This window comes from Lampris incognitus, chromosome 21 (assembly GCF_029633865.1).
Source record: "Lampris incognitus isolate fLamInc1 chromosome 21, fLamInc1.hap2, whole genome shotgun sequence".
Lineage (NCBI taxonomy): Eukaryota > Metazoa > Chordata > Actinopteri > Lampriformes > Lampridae > Lampris > Lampris incognitus.
Window position 1 is genome coordinate 18,658,612 of NC_079231.1, and position 24,587 is coordinate 18,683,198.

A 24,587-nucleotide genomic window follows, 5' to 3' on the forward strand; every position below is an offset into this window, starting at 1 on the left:
GACATTAACAGGATAGGCCAATAATGCTTCAAATTTAATGAGAAAATGATCTAATACAGCAGATGTGGTTGGCAAGACATTCAGATCAGAAACAGCTATCCCTTTAGATAAAACCAAGTCAAGGGTGTTACCACTGCAATGAGTTGACTCTTGAATAAACTGAGCGAACCCAAAAGTATCAACAAGTGCCAGAAAAGCTTTACCTAGAGGATCAGCAGCCTTATTCAGATGAATATAGAAATAACCAAGGATTAGAATCTCATCAGAATTAGTAACAAGACCTGAGACAAATTCTCTACATTTTTCAAGAAATAGAGAGTAAGGCCCAGGAGGTATCACAATGTGGACTGAGCAGTCTGTTTGTGGCTGAGGGAGATGGACTTAGAATAAAAGTCTCAAAAGATGGGAATTTAGATTCAAGTTTAGAAGTAAAATTGAAAATAGATTTAAATATTAAGGTGACAAACCCACCTTGTTTATTTGCTATTTGCCTGAGCTACATGGACATAAGTATATTCAGGCAGGGAAGCTTCATTTAAGGGAAGGAAAACATTTGGTTTCAGCCGTGTTTCACATAACCCAATCATATCTAAAGTATGTTCAAGAATCATATCATTTATTAGTAAAGCTTTGGTAGAGAGTGATCTGATATTTATGAAACCAAATTTAAGCATCTTGTTGAAGTGATCAGTAGTAGGCAGAACTTTAGAGCTAAGAATAGATGAAACGTTATTGAAATAGACACCTTGTATTATTAGCTGAAAATTATGAAGACCTACACTTTGAACGATGTGTGGTTACACTTTTGATAACATTAGATGTTTGGTTCTGTAGATTATTAGGAACTTCGTTGCACATTTCACCACCACCAGTGGTAGGAATGAATATCAGATTATTGTGATTCACACATTTAGGAGAGAAGAGCTTGGGAGCAATACAGGGAGGGAGACGCTCTCAATGTTCTAGACCAAGCTGTCAGTCAATCTATACTATGAGAAATTCCCTGACTAAACTTATTAACTAAACTAGTTGATGCCACATCCACACTAGGTTTAAACAGACTCTCTAGTCACCTGCAACCTGCGGAATGATAAATCCCTAGTGTCAAGCTGAATGTAGACAGCTATCTATATTGCTCAACAAAAGAGTGGTGTTGTCCTTTGTAGGGTGAATGCCATCTGCTTTCAGCAGGTAAAGAGCAGTGCCAGAAAGAAGGCCAGCTATCAACAAAACCGAATCCCTGCTCATTATAGTAACAAGCTAGACAGCGGTTCATTGAGGTGAGCCTACTGTACATCTCATCATTACCGCTCACGGGCAAGGGACCAGAGACAATTAATCGATGCTGACATCTTTCTGGCCGACTCGAGCATCCTGACTAGGCTAGCTTTTGTGATCTCTGATTGCTTCATCCTAGCATTACTGGTAGTGGTGCTGTGTGCCTGGGTTCCCCGATTGTCCCTCCATGATGCCGGCACCCCAAGATTATCCTGTATGTTGGAGACTCTGGCCCCGGGTAAGCAGTGAACCAAGGCTGATGAAGCTAATCTGATATTGCAGGTAATGGTGTCTCCGATCACTAGCATGCGCTGCTTTACTTTGTGGACAGGAGTGGTGGGAGAGGCATACTGGCCAGTAGAACTACCAACAGGGCTCGTGAGGGGTCAAAACGGGTTTGCAGTCCCAAGAGGTGACCGCAGACCAGGCCACATGACCAGTGGCTTGATTTTATGAGCCTTCTCACACCGGTAAACAGACAAACACTGCGGCATCTGCCGACGAGGCTGAGCTAGTGTTAACAATAGCAGGTCTGCTGTCAGGCCCGGGGCTAAGGCTATCTGTAGTGCCCATCATGTCTAATGTAATCACACGTCACTCTAGTAGAAAGAACCCATCTGTAACTGCGGAAAGGTCACCACACACTATCGTTTTAACGAGGCTGCTTTGACTACAAATGCGATAGAGCTAACTGCTAATCTAGGCTAAGCTCAAACCTAGTAAACAGACTGGGAACAAAAGGCTGCTCACTAACACAAGTGTTGTTTCAGAAAGAAAACTAGAGAAGCTAGCAACAAGTGAACTAAGCACAGAAAATAGCTAAATCAGTGGGACTAATGAAGAGGTTAGGGCAAGATACAGAGGAGAAGGGAGAATAAGAGAACAGACAGCAGTTATCGATCTCACGAATCCGAATCCCACGAAGGCGGAAGCTGGAAACAGCTGGCAGTGACAGAAGCTCGCGTGAAGTGGAACGGATCGGTTATGCCAATGTCAGTGGTGCATGCTACTGACAGAGTTAAAAGACACGCCAAATCAACTCCGACTGATGATGGCCGTGTCAGAAAACGGATCAACAATGGGCTCGAGAGTCTTGTGTGACAGAACCTGGGTTTTTCCAAGGTGCTTTCACAAGTTTTTGTGGTCCTGCAACTCTAGTAAAGTCAGATTCGAAACACAAGAGATACATACATACATAGAGGCTAAATCTAAGACTCATATAATCCTTTCATTGATGATTAAACAACGTTTTATGACTAGCACTGGCACAGTGCTAAAACGACATGTGGAGTGAAGCCTGACTATGTGAGACTATGAAAACGGCAACATGCAGACAGCTGAAGGGGAGGAGAATTCGGACTGAAATAGCCACTGGCAGGCCTACACCTACGCCCTACTTCCTTTGAGTCAGACTAATGGAAAATTGACTTGGAATAAAAATAAAGCGACCCCGGTTCTTGACCTTTTCAGATTTGGAATATTAACTTTGTGATTCAAATTGCAAACACCAAACAGTCTCAGCAGTCAGAATGAAAAGTATTTTTTTCTTCCTCTCAGCGATTCATCAGGAGGAGCTCAAAATGTCTGCATTTTTGCAAGCGGGCAACATTCTCGATGACTGACTCAAAAAAGAGCAAGGTGAGCTCCTGCGCGGAGGTTAATCCGGGGGCTAAACTGATGGTGGTTAAAAGTGCTGCACTTAACCGCCAGACTAAAAGGAGTGCTTAAACTTGAGGCGGGTGGCTCTTTGGGCGATGAGCTGTCATGCGGTGTGGAGCAAGTCTTAGGTCTTAGAGTTGAGTCTCTCTGATGCTCGTGTTTCATAAACAGGTGCTTAAAAGGACGCTGTAAGACCAAGAACCAGACTGTATAGTGCAGCTACAGTGGCTACCAAGGAGCGTCTCGGCCTCCAGAGCTGGTGCAATGGCGGATCTGTGAGCTAATTATAGAACAGGCTTAGACGAGCCAGAGAAATGGGAGCAGAATAGAGGAGGAACAAACTGGAGATGGCAGGGAAAGTGAGAGGAGTTTAGGTTAGGGTTTCGCTGTTTATCAGTTTTGAATTCAAGCTCAGATGTTGTTTTTTTTTTGCAGCTGCAATTTAGTACACATCTGTCAGATGATAATCTTACAGATTCTGATTCATGATATGTGGTCGAGTAGCAACGGAAAGAGGAGTTCAATAATGGCAAAATAAAAGGTTCCCTGCATTGGTGTAACTGATAATGGCAATTTAGATTGTACACACCTATGATCCATGCCACTATGCACATAGACATACGTTTTTAGCCATGCTTATTACATTCTGGATTCTTCACTAGGATATACCTGATTATGGCATTACAGTACCAACGTGATGCAGAATTGTATCTTGCAAAATCTGGAAAACGAAAACGGCACTCAAAGGAGTCAAACTACATCCACTCAAATACATGTTTTAAACTGCAGATGTACATGTGCACGTGCAGACAGGTTCAGCGGTGCGTGATTATAGGCACATGGCTACACTATGCACCCCCCCACCCATCTTTCGTCTTTCCTACTGTGTCTAGTTATGTTGCATCTGCAAAACGTGTGCATGGTTTGAGTCTTGTTTGATCAACTTTAACAATAAATCATTTTAAATAGGTTGCCCTCAGACGTTTATTTAGGAACACATGCTGGGGTTTAAGCAATGAACCGCAAAGGTGAAATCTCTGTACGCCACAGGTCGACCCAGAGAAAAGGACGTACTTCTGGCATGGATGAGGGGCAGTCGATCTTAATACTCCGGTTTCTTGGCCAGAGTCCTGATACTTTCTTTGATAAGGGGAGCAGACGTCTTTGGCCACTTTTCTTCTACTTAGACGGGTGAAAAGTCTCGAGCGGGGAGCCAGTGACGGGTGGCAGAGTGAAAATGGTCAGTGGGGGGAAATTGGCTCCCGTTCCGCAGCCGTGCTCAACCCTGCAGCCGATAGACCCCAACTTCACCTTATTCTCGGGGAAATTTTCTCAACTACTGGAAACAATTAGTTTCCGTTGGACTGGTGGGCTCCTACCGGGGTCTCGGTGCTGATAAAATCTGTCATTCTCATTACCATCCTCGTGTAAAATACTAATGGGAGACTTCTTTTGGCATTTGGCAAGATTCTCTTGCCGTCTGTAGCAGCCCCCCCTCCCTAATATGACGGTCAGGATTTATGCCTGCTTGCTGCAAGGCATATTAACCATTTGGGACAGTGTGCCTTCTTGTATCCACTTTCATCTGTAATAACCCAAGGAAAGACACCATCATATTTCACCTGCAGTGTGAATCTTAAATGATCTTGCTCACTGTCCCGTTTCTCTCTCTCTCCTCCTCCTCCTCCGTATCTTCTCTCTCCTACTTTCTCCCTATCCTTATCAGTCTCCACCTTTCCCTCCCCTCAGGGCCTTGATTCATCTGGAGGCTTGCCTGCAATGCAGATAGGATCACTTGCAGATGTACAATAACTTGAGGGGAATAAATATGCCCTAATTGAGAGAAATGATGTAATATTGATCTCGGGGCCTCTGAACCTTTTGGCATCGACAGAGTGTTCTGTCGAGGCTGTGACATTTAGAGAGATGGTTGGTGGGGGTTTTGTGTGTGTGTGTATGTGTGTAGTGGGCAGGAAGAAAAGGCAATAACCTGCAGAAGAGATAAGAAAATGGCAGAGCCCGACAGGAAGTTATGTGTTCAAACCAACGAGACTGCTCGAGTGTGCGCTCCTCGTCCGATTTGCTCTCCCGGCGTTGCGTCTTACCACCGCGCTCTGCATGGCATTGTAGGCTGCGCAACAAATCAAGATGTTTTCGTGAGCAAATCGAGTGGCTAAATGGAGTCTGTACCTGTGCAATTGAGGGTGCTGACAGAAAACCACTCGTTTCAGATGCTTTGGTACGCAGGCTGAGCTACCGGCTGCCCTCGGGGTAGGTCTAAAATGAACACGGAGTGGTCTCGTTGCTAAACGCTGCACACATTAGCTATTAAACAGAGCCAAGCCAATGTGTGTGAGTCCTAAAGTTAAGACTACTTTCTATTTGCTTTCTTTTTTTTTTTTTAATGGGGATTTTCTCCCCAATTGTACCTGTCCAATTAACCCACTCTTCTGAGCCGTCCCGGTTGCTTCTCCACCTGCCGATCCGGGGAGGTCTGCCATTTCTTTTCACCTGACAGTGAGGAGTTTCACCAGGGGGATGTAGCGCATGGGAGGACCACGCTATTCCCTCCAGTTCCCTCCCCGAACAAGTGCCAACAACCGACCAGAGGAGGCGCTAGTACAGCGACCAGGACACATAACAACACCCGGCTTCCTATCCGCAGACACGGCCAGTTGTGTATGTAGCGGCGCCCAAACAAGCCGGAGGTAACGCGGGGATTCGAACTGGCGATTCCCGTGTTGGTAGGCAACGGAATAGACCGCCACACTACCTGGACGCCCCCCCCCACCCCACTTTCTATGTTCGATTAATCTACACCGTATGTGCTAAAGGCATATTTTTAGGGAAACAAGCACAAACTTCTGGATCCCTCTTGGAAATCCTTTCGATTCTTCTTCTTCCTTCAAAGCATCTGGATCTCAGCGAAAGAGCCACAGAAACCGATGTAGGTTCAAAGTCTCACCTAGGACTCAGACCACAAAAACTGCAATGATCAGCCCCATGGCAGCGCTATAATAAGCAATGTTACGTCTTGGCTGGTAACTTCTTGTTCATCTTGGGTCGTCTTTGAACCGCTCTCCATAAAAGCCGTCAACAGATAACTGATGAGCCAAATGATTATCATCAATGAATGAACCTCTAACAAAATATCATGTAGCACAAATTGGGCCATGCATCAAATGACAATTCATCTAATCGAACCTAAATTTGAAAAACATGCCCAATGACTGCTGGGATAGGCTCCAGCATCCCGCGACCCTGAGTAGGATAAGCGGTTTGGATAATGGATGGCCGGATGGATGCTGGGGAGTCGTCACAGAACTCATTTTAATGAGTTCTACCACCAGATGACACCACAAAGGTCAATAGCTCACATATCAAGTTTCTTTTAAAACCCATTTTGGTAGCATTTTGTCTTAAATATTGGAGTAGTTGCTGAGGGGTGTCCAGGTGGCGTGGAGGTGTATTCCGTTGCCTACCAACACGGGGATCGGCGGTTCAAGTCCCTGTGTTACCTCCAGCTTGGTCAGGCGTCCCTACAGACACAACTGGCCGTGTCTGCGGGTGGGAAGCCGGATGTGGGTAAGTGTCCTGGTTGCTGCACTAGCGCCTCCTTTGGTCGATCGGGGCAGAGGGGGAACTGGGGGGAATAGCGTAATCCTCCCATGCGCTACATCCCCCTGGTAAAACTCCTCACTGTCAGGTGAAAAGAGGCGGCTGGCGACTCCACATGTATCAGAGTAGGCATGTGGTAGTCTGCAGCCCTCCCCGGATCGGCAGAGGGGGCGGAGCAGTGACTGGGATGGCTCGGAAGAGTGGGGTAATTGGCCGGATACAGTTTGGGAGAAAAAGGGGGGGGAAATTAGTTCGATTTAATTAAATTCTTGAGTGTGTGGTTTGTGCCAAGTACATTCCATGAAAACAGTGGCAACCGATCATGGAACATCTCAAAGTATAAGCCAGCCTTTCATGCCATCCACCCATGCAAGCTAATAATAAAAGTCTGGTAAACTAATCATAATGCCTTAGGTTTCATATCTTTGGAAAACCGTGGAAGTTGTGCTTGGACCCTGTTAACTGCTGCATGTAGCTGTATTCTACCCTTTCGTTAGTTTGTTTGTGTAACCATGATTGCCTAACTTGAATTGTAGGGTGAGGTCAACTATTAGGTCAAAGAACATCGCATAGATGAGGGTCCAGGACAGCCTATCTGTCGAAGCTACATAACGAAATAAATGTGCAAAAACGGTCCATGATTTGGTGAGAGAGGTGCAGGTGCCAGCTCTGGACAATATATAATTTCCTGGTTATTATTAGGGGAAAGAAAAATCAATACACCTCCATGTGAATTACCATGACTTGCTGACCCTTTGACGTTTTCATCCTTTCTCAGGGGCTCTTGGTATTTAACTTAAACGTGATGTATCATGCATCTCCATCTGAGACTCGGGCATCACCTTACCTCCTCTCATGACATGTTTTTAGCAGGTGCGCCAGGGGGGGATCGATAATAATTCTTGAATATTGAAAGTGGTCCCCGGAAATAATAAATATTCCATCTCGGATGACATAAATCAATATAGCTACAGTCTGAAAAAGATCCCCGGGTAACAGAATGATTAAAAGCAACGTGGACAGATAAAATCAAGGAGAGGTTATGCATATTAAGGGCGATCTGTTGGACGGCTTTCAGAAGCACTCTATCAAAGTTGACACTGCTGTCTGCACGTCTAACGTGGAGTTCATCATTTTTAACTTACAATGCTCTAGTTCTCCAGCGGTTATGAGAGGAGCGGTGAACGAGGGAATCTTTCGGAAGAAGGACTTCGACCGTCTTGAGTTCTCAAATTCAGGATTTTTCAGAATAAAGCCTCCATCCAGGGCTGGGTAGACTACTGTCAGTTTGAAGGGCAGTATAATCATGTTGTGCAGTTGCACTTTAATTTAGCCAGTCTTTTCTAAACTGAAATCAGATATGGGGGGGGGGGCATTGTTCGAAGTTTAAATTTGTTGGGATTTACCCCTGATAAACGTTTGCTTAGTTGGGATCAATGCTAAAGCTTGGTATACCCACCAATTTGACAGCTCAACACTCCTACTGACCCTTTTTTGGGGGGGGGGGGGGGTTCCTCCCTTTTTCTCCCCAATTGTATCCGGCCAATTACCCCACTCTTCCAAGACATCCTGGCCACTGCTCCACCCCCTCTGCCAATCCGGGGAGGGCTGCAGACTACCACATGTGAAGTCACCAGCCGCTTCTTTTCACCTGACAGTGAGGAGTTTCGCCAGGGGGAAGTAACGTGCCTTGCTACCATAGCTACAACATGGAGCAACACTGCTAACCTGTTCCAGCATTTAAGAAAGCATCACAAGGTCACGTATGACAATTGCATCTAAAAACCCGACCACCGGTGTGTCAAGTAGGCTGAATACCATATATACATTTCTGCACTTTAGTTCGTGTGATTTGTTACTGTTACTGACTGGAGAGCAGTAAGATTGGTATTTAATTTCATATTAATGTTCACAGCAGGCCTGTTCTGCGGTGCTTTATTGTTCCTTTTTCAGATTTCATTAAAAAGTTAAGTCGTGATAATTATATTACCAGTTTACAAGGCTTGAAGTTAAATCAATCAGTCAATATTCCACTGTGACTGAAGGTTTTTCTTTTATGCTAAATCACATTTGCAATATTGGCCTAAAAAAAAAATCACAATTACATTATTTTTGCCAAATCGTTCAGCCCTAGTCATCACCAGCCTCTTGAAGGACTTCATGACCACAGACACAGGGCGATGGGCCTAGTCGTTCAGTGCAGTGATGGAGGGTTTCTTGGGGACTGGGATGATCATGGAGCGTTTGAAGAAGGAGGAGACTTCACACATGTCTAGTGATCTGTTGAAGAGCCATGTGAAGATAGGAGCCCAGCTGGTCTGCGCAGACTTTCAGACAGGAGGATGACACGCTGTCCAGGCCTGGTGCCTTCCTGAACTTCTGTCTCTGGAAGAGCTGACACACATCCTCTTCACAGACCGTCAGTGCCTCTGGGGAGTCGGGGGGGGGGGTGATGGCAGGGGGTGCAGTTGGTTGTGTGATGTCTGAGTTGGAGAGGGTGAGGGGTGTGAAAGTGGGATGATCAAACCTGCAGTAAGACACATTCAAGTCGTCAGCTAGTTGAAGGTTCTCCGCAGTGCGGGGGGGATGGTTTCCTCTAGTTGGTGATGTCCCGCAGGCCTCTCCACACAGACACAGGGTTGTTAGCTGAAAGCCCTTTTTTCAGCTTTTTTATACAGCTTCTTTTGGCTACTCTGATCTCCTTTGTCAGTGTGTTTCTGGCCTGATTGTACAGAGTCCCATCTCCACTCCTGTAGGCCTCCTCCTTGGCCTGACAAAACTGCCCGAGTTTTGCTGTGAACCAGGGCTTATTGTTGTTGAAGATACAGAAAGATTTGGTGGACACACACATGTCCTCACAAAAGCTGATGTAAGATGTCACAGTGTCAGTAAGTTCGCCCAGGTCTGTGGATGCAGCCTCAAAAACACTCCAGTCAGTGCAGTCGAGGAACGCCTTCAGCTCCAGTTTTGACTAGTTGGTCCATTTCCTCACAGTTTTAGCCACAGGCTCTGCAGATTCTAGTTTCTGCCTGTAGGTTGGGATTAAATGAATCAGACAGTGATCAGAGAGTCCCAGGGCTGCACAGGGGACAGAGCGATAGGCGTCCTTTAATATTGTCTAGCGATGATCCAGAGTGTTTTTGTCTCTGGTGGGACACTTAACGTGCTGTCTGTATTTTGGCAGTTCATGGCTTAGGTTTGTTCTGTCAAAATCCCCAAGGATAATGAGAAGGGAGTCTGGATGTTTGTGCTCCATGTTTATTATCTGGTCAGCCAAGTGTTATAATGCCTCACTCACACAGGCCTGGGCTGGAATATAGACACCAGCCAGAATAAAGGAGGAAAACTCCCACGGTGAATAAAATGGTTTACAGTCAGTGAAAAAGGTCTCTAAGTGAGGGCTGCATGATTTCTTCAACACTGTGACATCCGTACACCAACCTTCGTTTATATAGCAGCAGATTCCCCCTCCCCGTTTAGTCCCTGTTAGCTCCGTTTAACGGTCCGCTCGGAGGAGCTGGAAGAGCGGCAGATGGCGTGAGCTGTCCGGAATACGCCCACCGAGCCAGTTTTCAGGGAGGCACAGGCCAGCAGATCAGGAAAATTCTCTGTTTGTTCTGTTGAGGAGCAGGAGTTCCCTCCATCTTGGTGGCCATAGAGCGGACATTCTCCAGGTGGATTGACAGGAGCGTGGTTAGAAATCCCCGCTGTCGCAGTTTGACAAGCTGTCCAGCTTGTTCCCCTCATTGTCGGCTCCGGCAAACCCCATACAGAGCTGCTGCTCCTCTAACTGAAACCCATGGGTTGGGTTGAGATCTGGCGACTGTGGAGGCCAAAGCATTTGATTTAGATCATGTTCATCATCATCAAACCATCCAGTGACCCCTCGTGTCCTGTGGATGGGGGCTTTGTCATCCTGGAAGACAACTCCCATCATGATAGACATGTTTCATCGTAGGATAAAGGTGATCACTCAGGATAACTTCGTATTGATTTGCAGTGATGGGTGGCACGGTGGTGCAGTGGTTAGCGCGGTCGATTCACAGCAAGAAGGTCCTGGGTTCGAGCCCTGGAGTTGTCCAACCTTGGGGGTCGTCCTGTGTTGTCCTCTGGGTGGAGTATGCATGTTCTCTCCGTGTCTGTGTGGGTTTCCTCCAGGTGCTCCGGTTTCCTCCCACAGTCCAAAGACATGTAGGTCAGGTGAATCGGCCGTACTTAATTGTCCCTAGGTGTGAATGTGTGTGTGTGTTGGCCCTGTCATGGACTGGCGACCGGTCCAGGGTGTCTCCCCGCCTGCCACCCAATGACTGCTGGGATAGGCTCCAGCATCCCCGCAACCCTGAGAGCAGGATAAGCGGCTTGGATAATGGATGGATGGATATAGTATGTATATATAAAATCCATCTTTGACAGACTATCGTGAGATCATTTAGCACATCTATGACCTGTTGACCCGTGGAAATTTTTTTTATCTAAACAAATCTCTTTATTTTCAAATACAGTAGTGAACATTTTCAGCACAAGGCCTTCTTCATTGTAAACCTGTATTTTGGTATCGTGAACAAGGATTTGGTTCCAGCACTTAGCCATTCAACTTGGGAATATGGACCCATTTGGAAAACCCATTTTGTGCCCACAGGCTAAAGTAGAATGATGGTGTGTCGGGGTAAAGGCTCTCATTCCCACGGCTATCAGGGGACTTTGCTGTTCAGGGAAAAGAGTCAGACACCATTGCCTTTGTGTCCTCCGTCTGCCACAGCTTCAGAAATCTCATGGCGGCATCTTAATGTCAGGCGCTAAGGGGGCGAGGTGTGAACAAACATCAGTGGGGAAAAAAGGTGTGAGTGTGTGTGTGTTGGGGGGGGTGGTTGGGGGTGAAGAGGCTTTAACGGTCCCTTGTGATAGCAGGGCAGCTTACAGGGTAACCTTAAAAAAACAAACATATGCCACCATGGCTCTGGATTTCACCTGACCAGAAACAAAATGTCAGTGTCAAGCTAGGTGAGCGCGCTGCGCCTGTTCAAGCTCCTCGTTAAGCAAGGCGCCGGACCTCCCGTTAACCCAATTATAATTATTCCTGTACACTTAAAATCTTACTCTGCATGTTGTCTTGATTTTCTCCTTCTTTTTTTTTTGGCCAAATTTACAGTTGTGCTGTTGCCATGGCAACGTGGTCATCCGGGGTCACTTATTCATTTTCCTGAAATGTAGCCATCTACTATCCAGTTCAGACATAGCGTTTAGCCTTGTCAAAGTTTTCATTTCACTTTTCTGTAAATTGTGCATGTTTCTTAGCGAGCGATTTTAATATTATATGTACGATCAAATCAATACGGAAAGGCGTAGTAGGTGATACACCCATTCCTTCATTCTCTGCATCCCGCTGGAGCGAAACCCTGCAGACTTTGGGGTGGAAAGGTGGGAAGAGATCCCGGGCAGGTTCATCACTGGGAAATTAACGGTCGCTTCACTACCGGGATTTTACGTTGACCCCCTCATCTTGTGTTCTTCCATGCTACGCTGTGGGTTTCCTACACAGCCATCCTCTCCCTCCGCGGATCTGAATGGGATCTGCATGACGAAGCAGGATGCGAGAGACTGCACCTTGTCTGTCACCATTAGTTTTGAGGGATTAACTGGACGCAGTGTTGCGTGGTTATGATTTATGCGCGCATGCTGGGGAAAGAGAGAACGTGAGCGAGAGGGAAATAAATTAAAAAAAACAAAACCAAAAAAAAAACCAGTGTTACTTATGTAATACAGTGCACCCTCTTGCTTTTTATAATGAGGCACTGTTAAATAAGCAGCGCCTCATTTCACTGTTATGAGCTGTTTTGCTCACAGTTCAGTTGCTAACCTTAACTAGCCAGCCAAGCGACCTAACTACTGTACTCTCACGGTGGCGGATCAACTGTGGGGCAATAGCGCTGAGATCACATTTACAAAGTAATGTTAATTATATGTCTGTCCGAGCAACTGCCAAGAACGCATGAGGGAGCGGGAGGCTGCAGAATCTGTACTTGTTTTAATGCGATCCTCCCGTCTGAAGGTGAAACGGTTTTACAATTCCTTTGGTTTTTTATTTTATCTCAGCTGCACAAACCAGACTCCCCCCCCCCCCGTTCTGTGATTTTTTTTTCTTTAAATTGCATTTTAAGAGCGTTTTCACCACCTGTCTTTGTTTTTCTTTCACTGTGCAAATACACCGAATCGTACATGTGTATATACATATATATAAAACATTTATATTTATATATATCATATTTATATAGTATATGTATTTATATAGCATTTATATAGTATTTCTATAATATAAATGTTATATAAATATAAATAATAAATAAATGAAGGAAGGAAGGAGGGAAGGAGAGGAGGGAGGGAGGAAGGATGGAAGGAAGGAAGGAAGGATGGAAGGGAGGGAGGAAGGATGGAAGGAAAGAAGGAAAGAAGGAAGGATGGAAGGAAGCGAGGGAGGAAGGATGGAAGGATGGAAGGAAGAGAGGGAGGAAGAATTGAAGGAATGGTGGAAGGAAGGGAGGAAGGAAGGAAGGATGGAAGGAAGGAAAGGAGGAAGAATGGAAGGGAGGAAGGAAGGAAGGAAGGAAGGAAGGAAGGAAGGAAGGAAGGAAGGAAGGAAGGAAGGAAGGAAGGAAGGAAGGAAGGAAGGGAGGAAGGAAAGAAGGAAGGATGGAAGGAAGGAAGGACGGAAGGCAGGAAGGAAGAAATGGAAACGGATGATCGTCTGTGGCGACCCCTAATGGGAGCAGCCAAAAGTAGTAGTAGTCGTAGATAAATATAAATATAAATATATAAATATAAATAAGTACATATATAATATATATATATATACATATATATATGTTATAAATATTAAACACTATATAAATGTAATCCATTATGATTATTATTATGAATATTATGATGTAGAACTAAGCTAATGGGTTTGCCGAGGTCTTCAGCCGGGAGCACTGCGTCTCAGCCAAACCTGGCTTAGTATTTTGCATCGTGAGGAAAAACTACACTTTCGCTTTGGGAACTTCACCCAGCAGGCAGACACACGCAGCTCTGTTGTCGAACCTTTGTGTTGGATATTTCCTCTCGCCGCCCTCTTTAGTCAAACGATCATGTTCAAGCGGTCGTGCGGACGACTCCCGCTGCAGTCACCGGAGTGTTTACGGTTTACAGATCATCCACTCGCAGTCAACAACCTGAAGCAGGCGCACTATTTGTGCCGCGCGTAATCTGCTGGGCCACATGGCAGTCAATTAGCGCGCACCTAGGCAAGCGTAGTGGAAGAGATGCCCGTCCAAGTGTCACAAACACACTGACGGAGCAGGACCGTCAAGGACTGGTGGAGTGGGGACACGCTAAATAAGGTGTTGCCCACCCAGAGCTGAGCAGAGCGTCCGACACAACACGTTTTAATCAAGCAAATTTGCATTGAATCAATTATGGCCGAGGAACTTCGTCCATTAGGGGACGAAAGGGAGTGGAGAGGTGTGGGGGGGGGGAGCAGGTGCTGATTAATCAAGCTCCTCCATTTAGGGAGAGCTCTCCGCTCTCCTTTTATCCCTCGAGTTGCACAACAAGAGCATGGAAAGTGTTTACTCCAACCCCCCCCCCCACCAACCAACCCCACCACCACTTCCTCCCTCTCTTCTGCCTAATTAACTGTCAACTCAAGCCATTTTCAATTCTATATTTCATGAGGGAGAGAGAATATCAAACTCCCTCTCCATCCCCCTCCCCGCAAGGGAGACGTTTGTGGGGGCTCTCGTCGGGTGGCGAGCGGCACCGAAACTGACAGTAAGTGATGCAGGCCCCGAATGGGCATCAAATATGTATACGCAGCACGCCATGGGGGGGGGGGGAGCCTCCCTGACCCCAGCGAGCTGATAGAGGAGTAAGAAAAATGGATGCTACCTTTCACAATACTGTATTGACTTTCAAAAACACTATCGATCCTTTACGGTACGGTCTGTAATAGCACGCGCCGCCAAGGCCGTGTGGCGTACTGCTGACAACCAACATCACCTCGCCATCGGGTCAGCGTTGTGTGTTTGTTTGAGAGAGGGAGACAACTGAAAGGGGTTGAACGCAATGTGGCGCTGGTTAATCACGAGTAATAAAGCGAACAATATTTACAAAGTCTGAACCGAGGAGAGGCGGAAGTGGGGTGGCCAGCTGCACTGTGCATCATCTGTCGACCGTACGTGTAAAGATTACACAGAGACATGTCAGTGTGGCTACTTCATTGTGTTGTTTCCATCTCTGACCACTAGGTGGCGGGTGCAGCGTTGTAACAGGGCTTTACAGACGTTGCTACTGCCCTGCTAGCAACGACTCTGATCACTTGTGATTTTATGCATTTTTTCTTCTTCTCCCTTTTGCTCCCCAATTGTATCTGGCCAAGTACCCCACTCTTGCTCCACCCCCCTCTGCTGCTCCGGGGAGGGCTGCAGACCACCACACGCCTCCTCCCATACATGTGGAGTCGCCAGCCGCTTCTTTTCACCTGACAGTGAGGAGTTTCACCAGGGGGACGTAACACGTGGGAGGATCATGCTGTTCCCCCCCAGTTCTCCCCCCTGAACGGGCACCCAAACCGACCAGAGGAGGCGCTAGTGCAGCGACTAGGACACATACCCACATCCGGCTTCCCACCCGCAGACACGGCCAGTTGTGTCTGAAGGGACGCCCGACCAAGCCGGAGGTAACACGGGGATTCGAACCGGCGATCCCTGTGTTGGTAGGCAACGGAATAGACCTTTATCTTAATGATATCATCCTCCAACTTTGGCAAAATATTGCAATATCTTGCGGTGTTTACAGTATCATAGTGTATGACAATAATCTGAATTGTGACGCTCATTGTGATGCGACTCACAACACCGAATTGTAGCCAACACACGGTGCTAAATAATTGCCAATGCACGTGTAGCCGTCATCGACATTCCCGCCAGGCACAATGTCTTCAGACAGCGGTGTTTACCACACAGGAGGCGGATGTGATCCGAATTAGTCCGCAGAACCACCCGGGTTGGCCAGACCGAGATTCAACAGCACAGAGGGTAATTACAAATCTTGCAAGGAGCAACCCCGAAGGCCTACACTTCATAAAAACTCCGGAGTATTTGACGAATCTGGACAGTGCACAGACGCCTAAAAAAAATTGGGACAAAAACAGATCTGAGGGGACTTGGACAAATCTGGCGAGTTCTAACAAGTTTCTGAAAAAGAAGAAGAAGAGAAAAAAAAAGGGCAACGGCAAAGCCACAAATAACAAAAAAAAAAAAACAACCCCGGTCCGTCCGCCCCGGCTCCGGGGCCCCGTTCTCTGCTCCGTCAAAGGTAATGGATTGTGAAAATGGCCATCATCTACCACAAAACACTTAATCAGGTGAAAGGAGGGAGCAGAGGCTTTTAACTGCCATCAATTTAAAACGACAATGATTTACACCTATTTTCTGATTGCCACCTTTTACCTCTGCCAGCCAGTCGTGTGCACCGCCCGTGACAAATTCACTTCAAAGGAAGCCTCCATCATGACCCATTTTCTCCCCCCCCCCCCTACCCACCGCCGAGCTTTTTACCCCAATGAGGCGCGAGGAGGGGAATTTTCCCATGAGCCCCCCGGTGCACGGAGGGGGCTGGCAGAGCGCACGGAGAGGCTATCATTGTCAGTCAGCTTACACAAGCGGCAATGAGAGGCAATCAGCTGCGGTAACGCGAACATCACACATCTGACAATAATCAGTGGAGGAGGGGGGAGGAGGGCAGCTTATGTATGGTTTCGCAGTCGTACCGATTCCACTCACCAACCCGGTGGCACAAATACACCCCTGAATCCGAGTCCCCGCAGGGAAAAGTAAGATGAATGCTGCGGTGCTGGATATACTGAATCGCTTGGCGAGGCACTCTCGGAGAGAAGCGGGGTGGGGTGGGGTGGGGGGTGAAATGGACGGGGTTTTCGCAACCGATCGAGTCACTTTCTATCACCTCCCCTCTTCTTTATGCCGTTTCTTACAAGTGGTCGAATCCCCATCAATGTGGACTCACGGGTAGGGAGGAAAAAAATACAGCGTTTTGAAATATAACAACATCAACAAGTCTGCTTCGGGCTATCTTCCTCCGTTAAACACCGACGGACCTTTCACAAGAAATCTTTAAAAATGCAAATGAAGCGGCGGGTATATGTGGAGGGTCGGTATGTGTGGGTGTCGGTGGGGCAGTATGTATTGTGCATTTCGGCAACACAGGACAATACATGCCAAGTTGTAGCAGGACACGTGACATGAGACGCTTGAAAAAATGTGTGTGGATTTAAATTGCAACTCCCCAGAGGAAAACGTGTATTCAGAATACATTTTTCTGACGGACCCTGGAGTGAAAACACTGAGAACTCTGGGTAAAAAAAATGATGCTCTGGGTTCAGATGACGTCACACTGGTCTGGTGCATGTTGCAGGTGTAACAGACACAACTGGCCGTGTCTGCAAGTGGGAAGCCGGAATCTGGGTATGGGTCCTGGTCGCTGCAGTAGCGCCCCCTCTGGTCGGTTGGGGCGCCTGTTTGGGGGGGGGGCTGGGGGGGGTAGCGTGATCCTCCCACGTGCTACATCTCCCCAACAAAACTCTTCACTGTCAGGTGAAAAGAAGCGGCTGGCGACTCCACATGTATGGGAGGAGGCATGTGGTAGTCTGCAGCCCTCCCCGGATCAGCAGAGGGGGGGTGGAGCAGCGATCAGGACAGCCTCAGAAGAGTGGGGTAATTGGCCAGACACAATTGGGGGGGGGGGGGGGGAGTTAGCGTAATAAGTAACAAAAGTGCTATCCTGGTCATAATTACACCAAGTCAACACAGAGAGATGGAAACTGCAGTACGACACTGAAGACACGGTGAAGTAGACCAGCAGCTGCCAGGACAGGAAGTGGATTCCATCGACAAAGCTTCACAATCTGACGCCGCTGTGACAAGCGGCCGTCCGCCACGCGCTACGTCCAAAGCGGTTTAAACGACCGACGGGAAACAAGCGGGGCAGCGCTTGAAGACAAAACAGGCTCTTCTTACCTAGCGTCATCTCCATGATGCTGGTCTGGCTCTCGGAAGGGTACAGGATTTTGGGGGGCTTGTCCGTCAGAGGGGCTGTGAAGAAGAAATCCACAGAGAGAGAGAGAGAGAGAGAGAGAGAGAGAGAGAGCATATTAAACATGACCTTCACTTCTTTTTTCCTTCTTTTGATGGACAGTGGGTGTATAATTTATTCACTTAATAACACATTTCGGTAGGCACACGTTTAAAGCGGGCATTACGGCAGGATGAGTGTATGTAAATGATTACTATTGAGAATGCGGTGGGGGAGAGGAGATGGATTACAACTCGCAGAGCTGCCCGTCTCAAGCGTCACGTCGTACCAGCGTGTGCGCACCTCCCCAGCGAGGAGCCTTTCGGCCGCGCTAATGCCTTCAATACCTGGTGGACTGAGCATGTTAATGATGATGACAGGCATGCCATAAAGCAAACATGATTTACAATATTACAAACTGTACATAACAGGGTAACTATGGCAACAAGCATCCTCCGGCTACATGCATGAAAAGTCTATTCACAGCTGTAAGGGGGGGGGGAGGTTGTTACGCACACTTTCAGGGGATTGTTCGGCTGCTGCGTATTCAGCTTGCACGGGTAGAGGTGGGTTTTGTTGTTGTTGTGTGTGTGTGTGTGTGTGTGTGTTGTGTGTGTGTGTTGTGTGTTTTTTTCCCCACATGCCACAAATGTTCCTGGCACATTACCACAGAACAAAAGACTGCTAGAAATGCATTTCTGTGAGGCTGCTTCACCCTTGATGCTGTGTTTTCGTGATCACAGCCGACAACACAGAGGACAGCGGCTAGTGGGGGGGGGGGTGTTGTGTTGTGTGTGTGTGGGGGGGGGGGGTTCATCGCCTGTTATCAAAGTGTATATCAACGCAGCGAGAATCTCCATGTAATAAGCTGTCACAACCGCTCATCGTATGGCGGCGCGGATGAGCGAGTGGGGGTTTTAAATATCCGGGTTGAATGCAGCAGGGATGAGTGCGTAGTATTGCGGCGGCGGGTGAAGAGCGAACGAGCCAATCACGTCCGAGGCGAGTCACTTTCAAGTGCGGTTAGCATCGAGTCTCAAGCGGCGTGTGCCGAATGGACTGACCGCCCTCGTTCTGCTGCTGCTGCACCACGGCGATGATGCAAAAAAACCCACACAAAACCAAAACTCAACAGGCTGGGGAGTATCAGACACCGGCAGACTGGTCCTGTACTGAACAGGGCTCTGCCTTGTCCACGTGCTCGTTAAGAGAGGATGAATCAACCTGCAGCACTGCACCCAGCAGCTCTGCTTGCTGGCTTGAATACAGAAAACAGCATATATCTATGTGTGTGTGTGTGTGTATATGTATATATGTGTATATTTATGTATGTATATATATGTGTGTGTATATATATATATATATATGTGTGTGTGTGTATGTGTATATATATATACACTACCGTTCAAAAGTTTGGGATCACCCAAACAATTTTGTGTTTTCCATGAAAAGTCACACTTATTCACCACCATATGTTGTGAAATGAATAGAAAATAGAGTCAAGACATTGACAAGGTTAGAAATAATGATTTGTATTTGAAATAAGATTTTTTTTACATCAAACTTTGCTTTCGTCAAAGAATCCTCCATTTGCAGCAATTACAGCATTCCAGACCTTTGGCATTCTAGCTGTTAATTTGTTGAGGTAATCTGGAGAAATTGCACCCCACACTTCCAGAAGCAGCTCCCACAAGTTGGATTGGTTGGATGGGCACTTCTTGCGTACCATACGGTCAAGCTGCTCCCACAACAGCTCAATGGGGTTCAGATCTGGTGACTGCGCTGGCCACTCCATTACCGATAGAATACCAGCTGCCTGCTTCTGCTCTAAATAGTTCTTGCACAATTTGGAGGTGTGTTTAGGGTCATTGTCCTGTTGTAGGATGAAATTGGCTCCAATCAAGCGCTGTCCACTGGGTATGGCATGGCGTTGCAAAATGGAGTGATAACCTTCCTTATTCAGAATCCCTTTTACCCTGTACAAATCTCCCACCTTACCAGCACCAAAGCAACCCCAGACCATCACATTACCTCCACCATGCTTAACAGATGGCGTCAGGCATTCTTCCAGCATCTTTTCATTTGTTCTGCGTCTCACAAACGTTCTTCTTTGTGATCCAAACACCTCAAACTTGGATTCATCCGTCCACAACACTTTTTTCCAGTCTTCCTCTGTCCAATGTCTGTGTTCTTTTGCCCATCTTAATCTTTTTCTTTTATTGGTCAGTCTCAGATATGGCTTTTTCTTTGCCACTCTGCCCTGAAGCCCAGAATCCCGCAGCCGCCTCTTCACTGTAGATGTTGACACTGGTGTTTTGCGGGTACTATTTAATGAATATGCCAGTTGGGGACCTGTGAGGCGTCTGTTTCTCAAACTAGAGACTCTAATGTACTTATCTTCTTGCTCAGTTGTGCAACGCGGCCTCCCACTTCTTTTTCTACTCTGGTTAGAGCCTGTTTGTGCTGTCCTCTGAAGGGAGTAGTACACACCGGTGTAGGAAATCTTCAATTTCTTAGCAATTTCTCGCATGGAATAGCCTTCATTTCTAAGAACAAGAATAGACTGTCGAGTTTCAGATGAAAGTTCTCTTTTTCTGGCCATTTTGAGCGTTTAATTGACCCCACAAATGTGATGCTCCAGAAACTCAATCTGCTCAAAGGAAGGTCAGTTTTGTAGCTTCTGTAACGAGCTAAACTGTTTTCAGATGTGTGAACATGATTGCACAAGGGTTTTCTAATCATCAATTAGCCTTCTGAGCCAATGAGCAAACACATTGTACCATTAGAACACTGGAGTGATAGTTGCTTGAAATGGGCCTCTATACACCTATGTAGATATTGCACCAAAAACCAGACATTTGCAGCTAGAATAGTCATTTACCACATTAGCAATGTATAGAGTGTATTTCTTTAAAGTTAAGACTAGTTTAAAGTTATCTTCATTGAACAGTACAGTGCTTTTCCTTCAAAAATATGGACATTTCAATGTGATCCCAAACTTTTGAACGGTAGTGTATATATGTATATATATGTATATGTATGTGTATGTATATATATACACACATATATATATGTATATATATATATGTGTGTGTGTGTGTGTGTGTGTGTGTGTGCGTGCATATATATATATTTATTTATTGATGAAGGAGCTACCATCTTTCTTTATCTGACTTTTAGGAGGCAAATCTGGGGGTCAAATAGTCATAATGAGAGGGCGTCCGGGTGACACGGCGGTCTATTCCGTTGGCTGCCAAAACGGGGATCGTCGGTTCGAATCCCCGTGTTACCTCTGGCTTGGTTGGGCGTCCTTACAGACACAATTGCGTAATTGTTTTTTTTCTTGTCTCCCCAATTGTATCCGGCCAATTACCCCACTCTTCCGAGCTGTCCCGGTCTCTGCTCCACCCCCTCTGCCGATCCGGGGAGGGCTGCAGACTACCACACGCCTCCTCCCATACAGGTAGAGTCGCCAGCCGCTTCTTTTCACCTGACAGTGAGGAGTTTCACCGGGGGGATGTAGCGCATGGGAGGATCACACTATTCCCCCCCGATTCCTCTCCCCCCCCTGAACAGGCGCCCCGACCGACCAGAGGAGGCGCTAGTTCAGCAACCAAGACACATACCCATTTTATTATTTAATGTGCTTTATATTTGTCTCAGCACTTATTATTATCACACCTGTATGCAGCCCTTTAACCATGTTAAAGTTCATAAAATGGTGTGTAGACTGCATGTGACATACAAAAAACCAGGGTAGAGTCAGGATGGTAGCTAGTGGACCCTCACATAGGACACATGTGGGCAATGTTCAAAGCAGAAAGGCAGACCACGAAAAGAGAACCCCCCCCCCCAAACTTCTGAATCACGACAGCGGCAACAAGTGAGTCTCCGAGTCTCGAGCGAGCCGCTAACTTGTAAGGGGAGACGCGTCGCCCCGGCAGGCCTTCAACAACACACCGGCCCCAATTAGGCAGCAGCCGCGAAACAAAAGATCTGCACGGAGAGACCCCTCATTATAACGACTCCCTAATTGGTTCAAGTCTGCAAAGCGGCATCGGAGTCGCTCCCCATCTCCAAACAGCTGGAGCTACACTGAAGGGTGTGGCTCTGCTGCACCCGACTTGGGCTGTAAGCAATGTGAGCGGAATTTTAGAGGAGGAAAAGTTTGTAGGCCGACAAATGTAACAGAATTGCATCATTTCTGTTGTTTGTTTGGTTTTTATATTGGTTTGATTGGTTTCTGTATTGTTGGTTGTGAGAAAAACAGCAATAGCTCCGTACCCACTTATCTGTTGCTGTTCTGGGTTGTCTGAGTCAAATATAAACTCGTCGCTAATACGTATGACTGAGATTCTGATATTACTGGGACAGACAAATAGGTTTGTGTAATAATATTCATGAATGTCATTTCCATTAATATGGATATTTTTCTTTCAATATGACTGTCAGTGAATATCCAATGCATTGATTTTTATGATGGATTTGCTAACCTTATATACGTATATATACATATATATATACGTATACATATATATATATACGTACATACATACGTACGTACATACGTACGTACATACATACATATATATACATATATACATATATACATATACATATACATATATATATATATATATATATATATATATATATCCCCGTGCGGTCTGTTCCGTGTTGGTAGGCAACGGAACAGACCGCTATGCTACCCGGATGCCTAACCTTAAATATACTGATGCGTTTTTAACTTCACCTAATTATGTACACATCCGCCTTCTTGACTGCACGTGTCAATCATGCGGTGCTGCTGTGATTGGCTGGCAGCTGCGGCAGCCCTGGTACTACTCTGTGAGCTGTCACTGGTTTTCACATGCCCTGAAGAAGACTGGGAGTTGAAACGCGTAGGGCGCTTTAGCCCATTTATTAAAGGCTTTTTTTTTATTTCCACAAAGCAGCGTGCCCTGGTGTTTTTATTTGGTCATGACTTATTGATCACAAAGCAGATTCCATCTCCAACCTCTCTCTCTTTCTCTTATTCCTGATCTCGTGATATGTCCTTGGATCCAAAGAGCACATGTTTTCTTTTTGTCAATCCCTGCAGTCGAGAAGTAGCCCTCCTCAGCCATTCTGCTGGCGTTTGCTCTCTCTATAGACGTCTGTCTGGACACATCAAGGGTGCTCATGAAAGGAGTAGCTCCGCTCTACTGGCTGTTTTCCCCCACATTTAACTACAATCCTTCTCACATGAAGATGGCTGCCACCAACAAAAAAGCGGTCTTCTTTTTTTATTCTAATGAAGAAAGCAGAAGAATAATTGTTCGGACTAGTCTATTGAAAGGGAAAACCTACATCAACAATATTTAAACGTGACTAAAATGTTTTCGGGCTTGCAGAGACTTATAGAGAAGGACATCAAAATGCACCGGCGTACGATTAAATTGTCTGATTGCTAGGGAGAGGGACTTATCCCCCCCCGGGGACTTGGAAAAATAAAAATCCCCTCAACTGGATATGGGAATGAAGAGTTGTGACAGGGAGGCTATCCTAAATAAATGCTCACTAGACCTCATTCCCCTATAATCATCAAACAGGCCCGGAACGAAAAGGAATCTCTGCAACTGGACACCACAGCTGTGAAGATGGTAATCGCAGATTCCAAAGAAGACGGAGCGAAACCATCACTGGAGGAGAAACTCTCAGAAGACACGGATGAATTCACAAGGAGACTCACGGAGCTGAAATTGACGAGATTGAATGAGATGAAAGGGGCTGTGAAGAAAGAAGAGTTCACAAATGGAGCACCAAGCAAAGACAAAGAATGATCTGATTCATTTAACCTCACTGGCGAAGATGATGATGATGATGATACACGATGAAGAACATGCCCCTCTTTTTTTTTTTAATTTGGAGTTTTCCCCCTTTTTCTCCCGAATTGTCAGTTGTGCCCGTCCAATTACCCCACTCTTCTGAGCCGTCCCGGTCGGTCGCTGCTCCACCCCCCTCTGCTGATCCGGGGAGGGCTGCAGACTACCACACGCCTCCTCTGATACATGTGGAGTCACCAGCCTCGACTTTTCCCCTCACAGTGAGGAGTTTCGCCAGGGGGACGTAGCGTGTGGGAGGATCACGCTATTCCCCCCAGTTCCCACGCCCCCCTGAACAGGAGTCCCGACTGACCAGAGGAGGCGCTAGTGCAGTGACCAGGACACATACTCAGATCCGGCTTCCCACCCGCAGACACGGCCAATTGTCTCTGCAGGGTCGCCCAACCAAGCCGCAGGTAACACGGGGATTCGAACCGGCGATCCCCGTATTGGTTGGAATAGACCACTACACTGCCCGGATGCCCCATGCCCGTCTTTTTCAGTCAATGCAGAACCACAAACCAACCCAAACAGAAGACGAGGAAAATGTGGAGTGGGTAGAGGAGGAGGACAGGACAGGGACATATTTTACCAATCAATCACCAGGAGCCACAAGACCCACAGGTAGTTATCAACATCTCAGATACCCCCCTGTCAGATGAATGTGTCTCAGTATTGTCAAAAGGACTTTCTTTTGCACCTACTCACCAATCTGACCTGTTCAATACAGAGACAGACCTTTTCAGCATGGTATCACCAGAATCCAGCTAGTTCCACAACCACCACTAAATCTTGGGTACAGGAATACAGTCCACCCTAAATCATATATCTTTGCCCTCCTAGCAATAACTCTGATCTCGTGACATCCTGCAGAAAGACTGACCATCACATGGAAAAACTACACAACAGTAAAAATGAAACGACTAAGCACAGCTTACCCAAGAAGAAAAGGATTGCACTGGATGATTTGGCAAAAAAAAAAAATGAGGATATTGTGATCAAACGTGCAGACAAAGGAGGTTCTGTAGTAATGTGGGAAAAAAC

General features: G+C 46.5%; 1 protein-coding gene across 1 annotated transcript in view; it reads right to left on the minus strand.

Moving 5' to 3' along the window:
- The window catches only part of il1rapl1b (interleukin 1 receptor accessory protein-like 1b), a 351,976-nt gene that overhangs the window by 142,041 nt on the left and 185,348 nt on the right, over positions 1-24,587 (minus strand). Inside the window, exon 5 of the mRNA XM_056301353.1 lies at positions 17,625-17,699. Coding sequence (XP_056157328.1) covers positions 17,625-17,699 — 75 coding nt within the window. The remainder of the gene's footprint in view (positions 1-17,624; positions 17,700-24,587) is intronic.